The 18,120-nt window shown below is 35.4% G+C and overlaps 1 protein-coding gene across 1 annotated transcript in view; it reads left to right on the top strand.

Moving 5' to 3' along the window:
• DMXL2 (Dmx like 2) overlaps positions 1-18,120 on the top strand; it is a 54,535-nt gene that overhangs the window by 12,777 nt on the left and 23,638 nt on the right. The window contains 15 exon segments of the mRNA XM_068410750.1: positions 749-815; positions 2,667-2,845; positions 3,554-3,737; positions 4,727-4,901; positions 5,655-5,888; positions 7,005-7,282; positions 7,465-8,161; positions 9,818-9,939; positions 11,015-11,104; positions 12,494-12,611; positions 13,324-13,443; positions 13,912-14,139; positions 14,882-16,561; positions 16,864-16,974; positions 17,750-17,919. Of these exon segments, the coding sequence (XP_068266851.1) occupies positions 749-815; positions 2,667-2,845; positions 3,554-3,737; positions 4,727-4,901; positions 5,655-5,888; positions 7,005-7,282; positions 7,465-8,161; positions 9,818-9,939; positions 11,015-11,104; positions 12,494-12,611; positions 13,324-13,443; positions 13,912-14,139; positions 14,882-16,561; positions 16,864-16,974; positions 17,750-17,919 (4,453 nt within the window).

Below are 18,120 nucleotides of genomic sequence, written 5' to 3'. Positions count from 1 at the left end.
AAATTGTGCCTGTTTTCTCATCTTTGAAAGCAGTGCTGAGGTATTGGATGAGACCGAACAGAGGAGCAGTAGCAGGCAGATATGCTACACTGATACAGATGAGAGATGAGAGCTGCTTCCTGAATCTTAGGAGTAGGGTCCTGAAACTCTTTGTACCCAGTTCTATTTGAGATCCATGTTACAGAAGTGTTTCATGATCAGCCATTTCTATATATATATATGCAGACTTGGGAAGCAGCTGCCTATGAACCTGTTTTCTCTTGACTTTTTTGAAGCCATTTTAGATTTTGTGCCCACAAAGCACTATATAAGCTAATTTCCTCTTTCAGACAGCTGACCCATAAGCTGTAGTCACAGACAAATAGTATCGCAGATTTTCTAAAAGTTCTTCACTTTTGTTTCTTCCTACTATTTGTCGTAGCTTCACTTGGGAGTAGAGGAGCAGGTGGGACAAACTTCACTTCTGTGGTCTCATTGGATCTAGCCTAGGCTTGCCATATTTAAAACAATTTTTTTTTATGGGCTGTTTTTCTATAGAATTGTGAAAATACTAAATATTTTGTTTCATTGTAGCAAATACTTTTTATGCTTCTGTATTTCTAAAGAATGCTTAAAGCAACAACTATAAAATACTAATATATTTCATTTAAATAACGAGCAGTAATAATCAACTGAATACATATGAAATAATACTATAGAATAAATAGACTTTACTTACAACTTAAAACTTTACTCTTGTGTTCTTTAGGACTGCAGTATCAGTACATTTGATGGCATGGTCTCCTGATGGTGAATACTTTGCAACAGCTGGGAAGGTAAGGACAAAAAAAGAGTAATTAAATAAGTGTTTGCAATGTTTTGCATTTTTTTGACAAAAGCAAATAAGTAATATAGAACAGTCCTGGACTATACACTCTGTTGTAGTCTGAGCTAAGTTAAATTATCATCTCATGTGTAATGCTGTATTTTCGTGTAATTCCATGAATTTCAGCAACAAGAAATTTGATTTAGCTGTGTACTCTTACTGAATACTCGAGAATCAACCTGGAAATACAGTGACAGTGATACAGACCTGTATATATGTATACATATATATATATAAGATAAAGTATACTTAGATGAACTTTCAGATATGCATAAACATATTTTTCTACTTCTGTTGGAAATAATGAGGATAAATATTAGATCATTATGATAGAACGCACATTTAAACTGGTATAATATGCATACCTCAGTGGATAAATCATAAAAGATTTTCTATTTAGTGAATTCTGGGTTCAATTATCAGTTCTTAACTTCTGTTTCAGTTTGGCATATTTTTTTGTCAAATTGCTATTCAAGCTATGTTTTTAATTAATAATTCTCTTTAATATCATCCATCTCATTTGAGTGATTCCCTTTGGTTTTCAAGTCTGGATAGGTAAGTATTTATTGCTTGCACTTAACATTGGTTGAACAATGAGATGGAATTTAGGAACCTTTGTTTTCTTACACTTACTAAAGAGGACAACCGAATCATGAGCTGCATTGTTTTATGACTAAAAATGTACTTATAACACATTAATAAATATGACATTTAGAATCACTGTGGTTAGAAAATTATCACAAGATTTGCATCATTCCATATTTCTATTTCCCGTGAATACGCTTTTATATAGCTAAGAATTTGACTAAGTAGATGAGGCAGATGGTTCCAGAAGTCATTTTTTGTCTGTAGGACAGCTCTATATTAGTTGTTTCATGAGATACACAGCTTTGATCATAATTCTTAACAGGGCTGCCTGTCAGACTTCCTTCTTGCAGAATCTGTGGTCAGATACTGTACTTTTTGATGCTTGTCAGGAAATACTATCTTTTATCTACACTCTCAGAGGTTTGTAATTTATTCATTTATTTTCTTTATTCTGTATCTCCACTCCAGCAGCAAGTCCTGAAATCTTGGATGATGCCTGAAATGTGGCATCCAGCTGTGTACAATGCACTGTTGTCAAACTAGTAATGTTGTCCTTAGCTCACATCAGTATAGTCATACTCCAGTCTCACTTACTAGCGTTTGTAGTATTGCTGTGTCAGCATTTCAGTTTTGTTTCAATTAATTACATCAGTGGTGCCCAATCATTCAAACCAGAAAGGTAACATAGATTGTGCTGGTGGAGGGGAAGGTTGCAATATGCATCTGCTCTTCTATTGTATGCCCATGCTCAGCAGGTACAGTGCTTTCCAGGGAAGTCAGGCTTCCTGTGCCTGGGAACCAACGGGGACTTACAGCATGAACTGGCTCAGTGGAGAATCTGACTGTTAATGAGCTCAATATTGTAGTGCGACTGGCAGCCTATTTCTGGCTTCTGTCTGTGCAGGGAAATGGACGTGGGATTTAAGCATGCACACGTGCTATACAGAAAACGCATAGAGAAAAATTCCTTATGGGAGTGCAGTGTTGCCAGCAGAATATTTCTTCAGTCCTGTAACTCGTTCCAGGATGACCATCAATTAAATAAGTGGTCTCAGAAATGGGTTGTCTGAAAAACTGCAAATAGTTCTGGGCCACTGATCAAGTTTTCATGAAAGATACTAGAACAGCAGTTTCCTCATTATTTGGAATTTTCTTTTTGTGACAATTTAAATTATAGCTAGCTAACCCCATGTTTTTTTATCACTTTACTTAGGATGACTGCCTCTTAAAGGTTTGGTATCCTATGACCGGTTGGAAGTCCTCTCTTTTGCCCCAAGAGAACGACGAAAAGAAAAAATGCTCAGGGGTTGTCCACTTCTCATTTGTTTATTTGGCTCATCCTCGAGCAGTGACAGGATTTTCATGGCGTAACATTAGCAAGTACATGCCCAGGTTTGAAAGTTTTCTTTTCTCAAAAAAAACAAGAAAGCCTTTGAACAAGTATTTTTTAACACTCTGCTTAAAGTTTGGCCATCAAGAATGTGATTAGATTTCTCTACTTATACTTTCAAGAAATAAAACATACCGACATCTTCCCATAAGCTTCAGTATTACCTAGTACATAGTCATGTTAACAGGTGAGGTTTATTCTAAAATATGGTCTAAACTTCAAAGCCTTCTCAAGTTATGCCAAGAAGCATGGATGGAAGGCTTTGTCTTCACCAAATGGTGCTATGACATTGGAAATAAAATATTTGTTTAAATGATTAGCATTTAGTAAGCTGTTTTGTGCACCTTGTTGTATATACTGGTATTTAATTAGTTGTTCAATTTCACTTTTCATTATTTAGTAAAACCTGTGCATTCTTCACATAGTCCAGCAAGTCACATAGTTTAGGCAGTTTCATAACTGCAGTTTTATAATAATTGTCGTGTTTATCAAATAATAACAATTCCATTTTCACATGCACTTTTGCAAATAATCTATGGGTTTATCAGCATGCCAAAAATCATTACTGATATAAAACCTTTAGTTAGGGGAGAGGCACAAATTTGGGTGAAACAATAACTAATAATACTTGTATACTCCCCTAATTTCAGCTGTGTCCATATAGCTAATTTAATTACATTGGGTAGTAACCTTGATATGTCTGTCCTTAGGGGTTTGGTCTGTAATGTGTTACTCACATCATGTCTTGATGGCATCTGTCGGCTGTGGGCAGAAACGCTGTTACCAGAAGATACGCTTCTCGGTGAGCAGATCTGTGAAACTAGCACTTCCAGCATTAGCAGCACTGTCTCTCAATCTGGAAAGCAAAAGGATAAAATACAGCATGCACTAGAGGTACAAGTAAATACTTATTTTGTCCAATTTTTATTTCAAGATTCTTAAAACTTAGATATTTAAAGGATGTAGAACTCTAAGAATGTGTATTATCTAGTTCTTGTAAGCATAACAGAATAGTCTGAATTATTTCATCTCAGTTTTTGAAGATTATTACTAAACACTGAAGAAGTCAGAGACTTTGCAACTCTGTACCCAAGCTCCACGTTCTTAAAACTCAATCTACTTTTTCTATAGCTAACTAATAGTGCTGGGAAGAGACAATGTTTAATATGGAATAGTAAGTGATGGTTTCATTCTGATTGGGTGTGAAAGTCTGTAATTATAAAAACAGTGGAAACAGTAAATAAACTCTTAATTTTTAGTTACCTGATTTGATAATTGCATTTTCGAAAGGTGGTATTATGGGGCTCTAAATTTCAGTGGCAGTCATATCAAGTCTCTTATATTTACAGTAAGAGGAAACCTATCAATATAAAAACAAAACAAAACAAAACAACCACCCCCACCACTCATTTGTAGACTATTACAATCAGACCAAATTTTTACTTCTTACATATCATGACTATCAACAAACAGGGAGAGTGGAACTAAGTATGCTTTGGGCTGTTGAATCAGTTGTGCTCTCGGTAATTTTCAGTTACACAAAAATAATTCATTATAAAATTATATTGCAAAGGTTACTGCTTTTAGACTGTCGTAATCTTGTTTATGAATGTTACACAAAATAGTGTGTATTTTTGTGTTGTTGTTGGAGCAGATATTAAAGCAACTGTCAGAAGACTGTTAGAAGAGCTTTGCCTTTGGCCAGAACTGATGTACATAAGTGTTACTAATCTCTGTTGAAATATATTTAAAATAATCCTTTTGAAATTAGTCTTCCCTTCCTAGGTAGAAGGAAGTTAAAAAGCTTTAGGCTTTATAGAAGTGTGAATTTCTACCTAACAGTTTTTTAGTATTTCTTAATTTATTGTTTATAACTATACCAGACAATTCACCATTTGAAAAATATGAGAAAAGGACAGAGGAGATCTTCAGTTCTTGTTACCCACACAGATGTATTGCCAGATCAACAGGGTACTCACGAAGTTCAGCGTCACATTTCACATCACGCAAATGCACTTGGTCACTTCCATATAGCAGCAAGCATCAACCCTAATACAGGTGAAATACAACCTTTTATTAAACTGTAATAATATATTTGCACAAAAAAAAAGAAAAAAAATAAAGGAGGCTGAGATGCATGTTCTTTGCTTTGCCTAATTGAATACGGGGAAATTTGTAGGAAGACTGTTTTTTCACAAGTCTGTTACTTGGCATAGAGTTTTGTAAGACAAATGAGGCTGAATTTATTCTGAATACCTTCAGCATTTTTAAAAGCTAATTACATTCATCTTTGCACATCAGAAAACAAGAGAAACCTAAATTTCAAGTCTGCTTGGCATTTGATTGTTGGGTTTTGGGAGGCAATTGTGTATATATATCCTACAGAACATACAGTGAATGAAAAAAAGCTTTACCAGATTTTTTGGCAAGCTGCTTTTTATAGAATAATGCAGAATATTTTAAACAAGGAAAAGATTAAAGAGCAATCATGTGCTTTACCTAAAATCTGTACATGAAGTGACAACACTGCAACATATGAAACTAAGCAATTAGAACTGTTGAGTATCATTTACCATTCACATAATAATCAATTTTCATGTAAATTTATTGATATTAAAATATCTTTTTTATTACAATTGCATGTAGAAACTTATTCTGCATCTTACCTTTTCTAATCTATAGGCACAAATTATGTTCTACCTGAAGTTAAATGTCTTAAGAAATCTGTGTGTGTGTGTGTGCATATATATACGTAAAAAAAAATGAGCAGTTTAACGTATAGCTTTTTTATTTGTTTAAAAACGTCCACAGATATTCCATCAGTCTTGGCTGGAACAGCTTTTAATATAGATGAAGGAAATGGAGGCTTCGTTGTTCACTGGTTGAATAATAAAGAATTTAATTTTACATCGTCTATTGAAGTATTTATGCAGCATCTAAGAAAAATGTCTGAACACCAACTAGAACAAGATTTTGATGTTGAAGTTGAAGAGGAAGAAGAAATGGAAGAAAAAGAGAGAGGTTTACATATGAAATTAGATCATGGTTAGTAATATTGAGATATGTAGCACAAAAATTATTTTGAAGCACATTAATGCAATAATTAATGCAATCATTTAGCACAAGAATTATAAGTGCTAACATTTTATCAGTAATCTAAAATGAATAGACATTTACAGGTGAAATTTTGGCTCCTGTAATTGTAGGCATGAAAAATTCAATGATGTACCCTCTGTTGGAAGGCAATAGTGATACACGTAGTGAAAAAGAAAGGTAGCTTTTGTCTTTCATTTCTATTTTGGATATATTCCACTGAGCTATGAAATTATGACTGAGACCTGCTCTCTATTTACCTTACAATCTGATTGTCAGTAATGACATACATATTTATGGCAAGCTTTAGGAGGGGTTGGACATAGCTCCATTTTAATGCAACTGCACTGTTTCCAGTACTGGTAAGATTTACATCTTAAACCTTAGATCACCCAATGATCCCAACTGTAGCTGTTCACAAAGGAACGGAGAGACATATTTTGAAATTAATGATGGAAAACATATCCTGCCAGAAATACTTTACATTGCTGTGGAAGGGTCACTTGGCCAGTAAGAATGTGTAAAAATGAAAATCTGTCTACAGAAACCAGTAAGACCAATTAGTGACAGTAAACTGATAATACATTGTGTCATTTATAATGCTTAGGTTCTTAAAATCTAGATTACTAATGCACTACTTGGGTGATAATTCTTACTGAACATGCAATACATACTACTTTCATCAATGATCACATACCATATATTTCATTATTACCTTCTAAATACAAAAAAAACACAAAAAAAAAAATAATAATTTGGAACCAGCATTCATATAAAATGTGTTGTTTTATATAGTTGACCAGAATAATCTTAGGCAAGGCATTACTCTAATTATCTGGATTTTTACAGTTATATTTATTATTACTTGTATTGCATAGTTAGGAGCAGTAGTCAAAGGCCAGAGCCTTATATTTTTGTACAGACAGACCAAAGATGTTTCTACCCTCAATGTGCATGAATGTTCTTATCAGATAGTACTATTAGCAGATCAAAAAATATTGTGTTGTTTTGAATAGAAACTGATAGGGAAATCTTTGCAATGGGTAAAAAGGCACATTTCTGTTGCAGACTTGTCTACAGATAGAGAATCAGAGACAGGGACTGGTACAGGCTCTTCAGAACATGAAGATGGAGAGAGAGAGGGAAGCCCCAAAACATCTCTACTAGCAGGCCCACGTATGCCTCTTCCAACAGTTTTGTTAGATCGGAAAATTGAGTTGCTCCTAACTGAATGGAACAGAAATCCAGATATGCTTTTTACTATCCATCCTATTGATGGTACCTTTTTGGTATGGCATGTGAAATATTTAGATGAATACACTCCAGGCATCTTTCGACAAGTTCAGGTATTGTATATTTGAAATTGGTTTACTTTATGATCTTAATCAACAATCATTGTGTCCTTTCTTTTTTACTTGAACATCAGTATGAACTTAATTTTAAGTACTCTCTATGAAACAGCTAACATTTACTCAGACTTAAGCTGGGTTGTTATATTCTAATTTTTTTCCTTTTTTTTTTTTTTTAGGTTTCATTTTCTTCTAGGATCCCTGTTGCATTTCCATCAGGAGATGCCAGTTCCCTTAGCAAAAATATTATGATGTATGCTTGCCCTGTCTTTATAAAAGATAACAGTAGTGCTGTACAACAGAAGACAATGGACTTTCCAGATAAGACTCTAGCAAGTAAAGGACCAAGCTTTGCCCAGGACAGCACAAATGTGAATATAATTTCTCCCATAGTAATGATGATTTCCAAACATATAGATGGCTCTCTCAATCAGTGGGCAGTTACTTTTGCTGATAAATCAGCTTTCACCACTGTGCTAACTGTATCACATAAATTTAGGTACTGCGGTCACCGTTTTCATCTCAATGATCTAGCTTGCCATTCTGTTTTACCATTGCTGCTAACATCTTCTCATCATAATGCTCTATTAACTCCTGAATCAGACAGTTCCTGGGACTCTGACAGGATAAACAGAATAATGGATCCTGTTAAACATGTGAAAGGTACTTCTAGGCAGCAACTTAAAAATGCAGCAACCCGTACGTTCCACGACCCAAATGCAATCTATAGTGAGCTGATTCTGTGGCGTGTAGACCCTATAGGACCTTTGTCGTACACTGGAGGAGTATCTGAATTGGCTCGAATTAACTCTCTTCATACCTCCGCTTTCTCTAATGTAGCCTGGCTTCCAACACTTATTCCCAGCTATTGCCTTGGTAAGTATACTTAGCATGTTTCCATAGAGAGTTAACACTGTGAGTCATAGAATTAATTTGTTAAAATAAATTATTGTTGTATTTGGAGTATATTTATATTAACTTTTCATCAATTTCCTTGTATTACGCAATTTAAGCATTTTTATTTCATTTGAGGCTAAGCTACTTCAAAACTTTTCATCTGGTCTGAGTGTGTTTAGTTACTGTGGATCAGCTGACATTCAGTAGCTTTGTGCGGGTAAGCAACCATCACTCTCACAAAGAACGAGACGATCCCTTTCCTCAGTGCTTCAGGCAGCTTCACTGAGCGTTCTCTGCACCGACACAGTATTAATGGAGATGTTTTGATGACTTGGGCATCTGGGTTGTTGGCCACATACAGCTGCAGGAGGCAGCTGAACAAGGTTGAACAGGGGGGTTGAACAGAACTAGTGTTTGGATAACTTGAACATCTGAATTACTGGAAAAGATTTTCAGCCAAAATTTAAAGTATTGAAATCTTTTAACATGCTAAGAACTCTGCTTAGAAGATCCTGAAACAATACCAAATTCTTCAGGCCGTCAGTGGTTTACAAAAGCCCAGTTAGAACACAGAATATTTTTAAAGAAATAAGACTACATTAACTTCACAGAACTGAATACTTTTTAAGAGGTTAGGGAGTACAACATCTGATGTGTAATGCTCTAGGACAATTCTTCAGTTTTTGTATTTAATTTTAGGGCTTTCTATTGCAGTTAGGAAAATTGTCTCTACGTTACTCTATTCAGCCACTCAGATACTTATTTTTGAATTATCATAAAGATGGTGTTGTAGTAGTTGTCATCTTTGTATACAGTACTAAAAATGTCATTTGTGCTGTGGATGTAACATTAAATTTTATACTAATAATGCCAGGTTATTTTATTATGCTAATGCCAGTCTGACCTTTGTAATGATTAAATGGGTGTCAAAGATGTTGTGCAATCTGAAAAATCCTAAATATACTTAATAAATGCATAACATATCTTTGATTTAAAATAAAATAAATCCATTTTCTCTGCTCACATAGTAACATTCTGTGCTATCTGAATCCCACAAAGTCTTCTAAACACAAATAACTAGCTGCTTCCCTCTTATAATGTAAGAGGAAAACATGTATCAGAATAGAAAACCTTGTGTCAAGCCTGTTCTATACAGGCTGTATACAAGCCTGTACAGAAGCAAAAAAGACATTCTTAACAGTGTGTTACTCTTAGACTCCTGCTCTAAATATTCTCTGAGAACCTAGGGAAGCTAGAGTTAGCCCTTTCGAGCACCTCCTTGGAGGTGACAGTGAAGAGAACATAACCACTTTAAGGAATGGCAGCATTCCCTTAGGTGTACCACATACTGGTTTTTGCATGTGTGAGCTATGTTTGTAAACATATGTGAATTCTGCTTAGATTATTCAGCTTTTCTGAGGAATTTCAGTTACATAAATGAGCAGAAAGGGAGTTATTTCAAAGTTCAAATAATGGTGTTTTAATGCACACACTTAGGTTTTTTGCTTCAGTACTTTATGAAAATTATGTTAGAAACATATTCAGATATTGTGAAGTGGCTTGTAATAGGCTACCTGATGCCATTTGACTGCCAATTTTTTTCTTTAGCTATGACATCTTTGTGTTTTCTACCAGGTACATACTGCAACTCTGCTAGTGCTTGCTTTGTTGCATCTGATGGCAAAAACCTGAGACTTTATCAAGCTGTTGTAGATGCACGAAAACTTCTAGACGAATTATCTGACCCTGAATCATCTGTAAGTTTTATGTAGCAATGGTTTGAAAGTATTAAAATAAAACTAATTAAGGTAACTTTTTTTCCCCTCCAGTGGTTTGTCTTCACTTAGTTCTGTATAATTTTTGTGCCATTCCCTGTACAGGATTTTATGCATTATACCTTGCATAATTACATGTTTTGCAGCTGTCTGTAACGTTAGCAGACAGAAATGCAGCTATTACTACTAAAAGTGGCTGGACTGAAACAAAATTTCCCTGACAAGTTTCCCCAACCTGTAGCAGGTGGGGAAAGGAAAAATAGGATTTCTTTGTTTTCTCAAAAGAGGGGAGTCAAGAGCAAGTGGGAAGGTGAAAATAGAACAGCAAGACTTAGGTGTAACCATCTAAGTTACATCTATACATGAGGAAGGGCAGAGCTGGTGGGATAGGAGGGAATTGGCAGGTTATTGCTAAGGGTAATATTAGCTCTTATTTTTTCTGAAATAAGCAATTTTTTCATTCTTTATCTTTAATTACTGTGACTTTAAGCAGAGTAAAGCCTGACCTTGCACTGTTATTGTATAAAGCAGCACATCTTTCCTTTTTTTTTCCTCCATTCTTCTATTATTTGATAAGCTATCCTGCAAGATAGAGCCTGTCAGTATTCAGATGAGTCTGAGGAATCTGTCCTAGGAGCAATGATTGTGAACATTGCAGCAAAAATCAATAGAGCATTCAGTTTATATATAACTGTACTGATTTATTTTTTTACGTGTTGTGACAAAACCTGAAGCTTTAAACAAAAGTGAAACAGTATATTTGAGTTTCTCATGGCACAGGTACTAAGTTATGTTATGGAAGGATAAACCTTTAAATAAACAACACTTGGTTTCCATAAAAACTTGTGTGCTAGCCCCATGAATAGCTACAGACTCACAACAGTGCAAGTGTCTTGATAAACGCAGTATTCATAAGTGCCAAAATGACAACAGGAAGAAGTCTGTTATGGTTTATGCCAACAAGGAAAATTAAAGCATCATTTTATTGTAAATGACTGCAATTTCCTTCCGCCTGAAGGAAAAATATACTAACTCTTCTCATTTTGCTCTGTTTCAGAAACTTATTGGGGAAGTGTTTAACATTGTGAGCCAACAATCTACTGCTCGACCAGGATGCATTATTGAACTCGATGCAATAACTAACAAAGTAAATAAATGGTTAACTCTAAGGGTATCACATAAAGGTGTTAATTAGCTTTGTCCATTACGTAACCTAATCTGTTGAAAAGAGGTAAAAGAGATTACATTTCTCTAAGGTGATAATGACTACCTTGAATTTTTGTGAATGTTGAGATACCTTGAACGTTTTAGTCAAGACAACTTTCTTTTAGCTGCTAGGAGCTCAAAGCCTGTTGTTAGAATGTAATAATATTTTCTAAGCATAAATCTTGATGAAAATAAAACTTAACTAAAGACTAGTTTACAAAGCATCATAATTTAAAGGGAAAAAATAACAATCCCCCCAAACCCAAACAAACAAAAAGATGAAAAACATTAAAAAAAAAAACCCAAACCTAAAAAACAGATCTAGCTATTCCAAAATGTAGGAATCATAGCCATGTACAGCTTCAATTTTTTTGCCTGTCTTGTAAGACAGATTTTTATCTGTTAACTAATACAGCTATACATTTCAAACAATGAGGAGGTAGTATTATTACAGCTTGTTCTTACTCACAGTTATTTTGATCATATAGGTTCCAGTGCTGTTTTCTGTTAGGAAGCAGCCTGTGAAAACTGTGTTTTACCATTTCTTAATTAGACATCTGGATATTTTTGACATATATAAAGAAGTATTCCTCTATTTATCAATAAATTTCCATGTCTTTTAACTATTAATCACATAGGATCATCAATTTTAAGTTCAGATTTACAAAATATTTTTCTAGAATTTTTATAGATGAGTACAGGGAATAGTCTCTTTCCATTTTTCTCTGGAAAAAGAAGGTGTATTGCAAGGTGAAAACTTTGCCATCACTGTCTTGGAGGTACATATTTTTCCTTGCCTGCAGGAAAGGATTTCACTGCCAGCAGCGTCCTTTGTAGAGAGGTGGAGGTACTGCAAAGAAATCTGTTGCTGTCAGGAAGGACAGCTGTTGAGATATCCAAGAGAAGGAAAATCTACAAATCATTCCCTTTTTTAGATTTCCCAAGCAATTCACTACAGACATGTCTTCCCACTGATGAGGGATAAAAGTCTAAGAGTTTTTGCCACTGTCATTTATTCAACACCTAAAGAAATAAAAAACAATCAGATACTAAATAATCTATCAATAACTGCAGCAAAAATGTTATTACAGAATTTGTCTAGCATGGTAGATCTCGGTGAAATTATTTGAATGTACAAACAATAGGTTCTAGAATATGCTGTTCTTAATATAAGAGGAAAATGTTTAGTTTTTCTGGCGCATTATAATAATTTTCAATATTATAAAATAAAGTGATCCTCATCGGTAGCTAGATTGCACAAAAGAAACAATTGCATTAGTACAATGTTGCTATACTGTTCTGGAAGCATAACTATTGCTTAATGTTTCAGTGTGGCTCAAACACACAGTTGCTTCATGTCTTTCAAGAAGACTTCATTTTGGGATACAAACCACATAAGGAAGATGTGGAAGGGAAGGAAACTGAGATTTTTTTCCAGCCATCACAAGGTATAGCATAAAAATAACTTACATGAATGAAGTAGGTACGACAAATGTTCTTAAAGAATACTGAAATCTAGCTGGCATATACTAGTTTCCTTTTTAATGAGAATCTGTAGAATTCAGTAAAATGGCTGTTTCCTGTTTCTCATATGAATTGTTGTTTACGTGGTAACAGTATTAAACAAAGGCAATCTAATTTGCTTAGAGTGAAACACTTTAACTCATATGACAAAGTCAATTTTTCAAAATGCTCTATATTACATATAAAAATGCATACAAAATAGAACAGAAGTGGATTTTCTGCATCAATATGTCGTTCCAGGTGATAAGGTGAATATATCTGACTTCCAAGTTAATACAATAGAAAGTAACTAGAGAATTTGGTAGTAGACTTGAACTTTAAAAGAAAAATGAAGAAAGCAGGCAGGTGGAAAGGAGTCTTTACAATCTAGCAAAATAGTTCAAACTGACTGGGAAAGCAAATATATCTAATAAATTAGATTTGCCACTAATGCTCAGGTTGTCTGTAAGTCAGTCTCTTTATTTTTGTAATTCTTCTGGAGCCACGTTTGAATATTTTGTTTTATAATCAAGCATTTTCTTTCAAAGAGGAAAACGGGTCTTTTAGTATCAATAACTTTTGGAGAGTCTTCTGTTATTGAAAATTATTTATGTTGAATGTAAACTTCATTATAGCAATAATATGTTTAAATTACAGGGTATCGTCCACCACCTTTTTCAGAAAAGTTCTACCTAGTAGTAATTGAAAAAGATAGCAATGGCTGCTCTGTACTTCAGATGTGGCATCTTCATCTCAAATCTGTGCAAGCCTGTTTAGGTGAGTGAGAGTGTGTAATTTTCGTAAGAGATGGACAGTTCTTTCCTATTGTTTAAAATAAAGCTTGGTGGTTTCTTTTAAAACAAGTTGTGTCATTTTTGTCAAGCAAAAGCCTCAAAGTTGGGAATCTTCAGAATAATTTATCAATGCAACAGAAGCAGTAAGATTCCTTACAAACATTGGTTGCATTCTATACCAATAGCAATATAAAAATTCGTTGATAGGATGAGTAATGTACTTAAGCACTGGATTCTTTATTTTAAACTAGCAGTATTTCAGAATGTTATGAATATCTTAAAACAAATAGTCACAGCATGCAATAAAACTAACACAGCCTGCACATGTCATATAATTTTCCGTTTAACTTAAGCACTGCTAAAAAAATAAATCTGATTATAGGATATTCATGCCTTGTCCGTCCTTACAAACAATTTTAACACTGTGGGCGATTTTTTTTTTTATATGTAGCAAAACCAACCGAAGCTATTTCATCAGAGAATAAGCTTAGTGTACCTGAGCAAAAGACTCTGGATTCTTCTCCAGATATATCACCTGGCATAAGTCCCATTCCACGATCTTCATCAATTGCTAATCTTCAGACTGCTAGTAAACTCATTCTGAGCTCCAGACTTGTGTATAGCCAACCTCTGGATCTTCCTGTTGGTGTAGAAGTAATAAGAGCAACTCCTTCAGCAGGTAAATTTAACTTTTTTTTTTTTTTCTATCCAGTTGGTCCACTGATTTACCTCCTAGTTTATAGGATTGTATTTCCTCAGCTTATCACATTCTGATTTAGTGATAACAGGGAACAGGGGTCTAAAAAGGCTCTTTCAAATCATCATGTCCATGTCATGTTACCCTTTCATAAATGCATCAAAACCCGATAGGAAAGCTGTTGCTGAAACTTACAGCTCTAATAGTTGGAAACTTAACTTCTAGTCTTAATTTATTAATGAACAATTTATATCTGCTTGTTCATTTGCCAGCATTAATGTGTTGGGTATATAGTGCTTTTTTTTACCTGATGAACTCACACCTTTTTCTGTTCGTCTGTCTTTCTATGTCTCTCCTGTCTTTTTTTTTTTTTTCCCCTTCCCTCTTAGGTTTCATTTTGGTAGGCTATATGTACCTAATCGTAACTTCCTTAATCTCATCTGATTAAGGCTTTGTATTCCTCTCATTGTTCTCACAACCCTTCTCTGAATTAGTTCAGTTCCAGTTTATCTTCTTTGAATGGTGACCGGAAATGAAAATAATTATTAATGTTCAACCTGCGAGACTGTTATCAGTCTTAATACAATTGCCCTTACCCAACTCCAAATTAGGAAAATAAGACCAGGTTATAAAGTTCTCTATCAGTAGTTAGACAGTGTTGTGTCTGCCTTATAGGCATTCTACTTTATATTACTAAAAGTAAATATGTTTGTTCTAACTTCAGGTCACCTGAGTTCTTCATCAATATACCCAGTCTGCCTTGCACCTTATTTGATAGTAACATCATGTTCAGACAACAGAGTGCGGTTCTGGAGATGTACTGTAGAGACAGACCTAAACAGCAAAAATGAAGAAAGGGAAACATATCATTGGAGAAAATGGCCTTTAATGAATGATGAAGGAGAAGACAACAGCAGTACAGTGAGCATAGTAGGAAGGCCAGTTGCCGTTAGCTGTTCTTACACAGGACGTCTTGCAGTAGCATACAAACAACCCATACAGCATAACGGTTTTGTTTCCAAAGAATTTTCCATGCATGTTTGTATACTTGAATGTGAGTCTACAGGAGGATCAGAATGGGTTTTGGAACAGACAATTCATCTGGATGATTTAGTTAAGGTTGGAAGTGTACTTGATTCAAGGGTCAGTGTAGATAGTAATTTATTTGTTTACAGTAAATCAGATGCTTTTTTGAATAAAGACAAATACCTGGTGCCCAGTATCAAGCATTTGGTGCATTTGGACTGGGTATCAAAAGAAGATGGTTCACATATATTGACAGTTGGAGTTGGTGCCAACATCTTCATGTACGGAAGACTTTCGGGAATTGTAACAGATCAAACTAGCAGCAAGGAGGGAGTAGCTGTCATTACTTTACCACTAGGTGGTAGCATAAAACAAGGTATAAAGTCAAAGTGGGTGTTGCTTAGATCAATTGATTTGGTATCATCTGTAGATGGCACTCCTTCACTGCCTGTTTCTCTGTCCTGGGTGAGAGATGGTATACTGGTAGTGGGAATGGATTGTGAAATGCATGTTTATGCCCAGTGGAAACACGCTGTCAAGTTTGGTGATGGAGAAAGTGACATTTTTACTACTGAAGACTCAACAACACAAGATCCACTCAAAACAAGCTTGATAGCGAAGACGACCAGTGTAATTGATGGGGCAGGTATTGTGGATGATGTTTTTGGCACTCCAACTGTAATTCAGGATGGTGGCCTTTTTGAAGCTGCTCATGTTCTTTCACCTACTCTACCCCAGTATCATCCAACCCAGTTATTAGAACTTATGGATCTGGGCAAAGTTCGCCGAGCCAAAGCTATTCTGTCGCATTTAGTTAAATGTATTGCAGGAGAAGTTGCAGTAGTTAAAGACACAGAAGCTGGAGAAGGAACTGGTCCTAAACGCCATCTTTCTCGTACCATTAGTGTAAGTGGTAGTACTGCTAAGGATACCATCACAGCTGGAAAAGATGGCACTCGAGACTACACAGAGATAGACTCAATTCCCCCACTGCCACTGTATGCGCTGCTTGCTGCAGATCAAGATGCCACTTATGTTTCTGAAGAAACTTCTAAAATACCTCAGGGCTCTGAAGATCATGTTAAGAGAAAAACAGAGGATCAGTACTCAGATCTGTTCCAGATTCAGCCCGTTACAACTGATGACTTCATTGATTTTGAGCCTGAAAAGAGGGAGAGCAAATCCAAAGTTATTAATCTGTCACAGTATGGTCCGACTTACTTTGGCCGAGAACATGCTAGTGTCCTTTCAAGCCACTTGATGCACTCAAGTCTGCCAGGCCTCACTCGACTGGAGCAGATGTTCCTTGTAGCTTTGGCAGACACTGTGGCCACGACAAGCACTGAACTAGATGAGAACAGAGATAAGAATTACTCAGGTTAGTAATTGACATATTATTGAATTAATATTCTTCTTGTTCTCAGCAAAGGTAAACTTAGTCCTTGGGTATTTTGGGACAGCAAAGCTGGAAGCTAGCATCAGTTATTCAGATTAGATACAATAAGAGAGGAAAACACTTAAATATAAATCTCTGCTTATGTTTCTTACATAATTAATAACTTGTAGTTCAGGTTCTCAGCAAGTTTAGAAACATACATTCCTCACACACTGCATATGATAGGTTGTATTACGCTTCTTGTAGTCATGTGCGTGTTCAAGTCAGTATTTTATATTTCACAGGAAGAGATACCTTAGATGAATGTGGCTTACGATATTTGTTGGCTATGCGCTTGCACACCTGCCTTCTGACATCACTCCCACCTCTGTATCGAGTTCAGCTGCTTCACCAAGGTAATTCTTAGAGCAAAGTATTGCTTTCATTTGATCCACTTGAGCTGACAGGATCTGGTTATGTTTGATTTATAATATTATGATATTTCTATTATCTGCATATTAATTTTAGATGATATCTATTCCATTAAGGCTTTTATCTTGCAAAGGCTGAGTATATGCTTCTGTACATGCACCATGAATAGCAAAAAAGTATAGTTCTAGAACAGAAGACAGATTCTGCCCCGTTCAGTTTGAGGCATTAATAAGTTCCCCAGCCAGATAACATACAGATTGTATATATATATTTCATTGTTTCTGCTGGAGGAATGAAGATATTGCTTTACAAGAGCATGTCTTTATCTTACTTCAAAGATTATTTTACTGTTTTCATCACAGCAGGTTTTTCCCTTGCTTGATCTGAGTAAATGCTGTTGTGAAATACAGGAAAAAAAAAGCAGTTACCACCTAAACAGCAGACAGAAAGGTTTCTGGCCCAGAATGGGTCGGCCTTGGAGATAACAGTGTATTTTTCCTTCAGTCTTTCACCATATAACTCTAAAACATATTTGAACGGGGTACTGGAAAAGAATGGAAGAAGCACTGAAGAGAGGTCATCCCTAGTGAGCAAAAAGATATTTCAGCTATTCCTTTAGCAGCTCTTACTTCCTGTTGAGGGAAACAGTCCCTTCTCAGACCTACCTAACTCTTGGGGATCCCACTTTGCATCTCTGACATATTCCATTTGCTCATTAAAAAGTCTTAATCTTCTGAATTTTGTTATGTTATTGTTTAGGCCTATCTACTTGCCATTTTGCATGGGCTTTTCATTCTGAGGCTGAGGAGGAGTTGATCAATATGATTCCTGCTATCCAGAAGGGAGACCCACAGTGGTCTGAATTAAGAGCTATGGGTATTGGTTGGTGGGTCAGGAATATCAACACACTCCGAAGGTGCATTGAGAAGGTACTTTTTATTGCTTACAAATTATAGTTACGTGCTGTTAGATATGCCTTAAGATACACACGGTGACTTGTATACAGCAGATTTCTTTGTACTCCAGCCCAGCCAGGAGACTCTGTAACTAGTTTTCCTATGCCAACTGATGTTGGCAGTCCTGGCTTACAATTTTTTTTATTCAATAGTAAGATATAATACAATTCCTAT

Source organism: Nyctibius grandis, chromosome 11 (assembly GCF_013368605.1).
Source record: "Nyctibius grandis isolate bNycGra1 chromosome 11, bNycGra1.pri, whole genome shotgun sequence".
In the NCBI taxonomy this organism is placed as follows: Eukaryota; Metazoa; Chordata; class Aves; order Nyctibiiformes; family Nyctibiidae; genus Nyctibius; species Nyctibius grandis.
The sequence above is the reverse complement of the archived record's forward strand: the minus strand, read 5'-3'. Positions and strand labels throughout refer to the sequence as shown.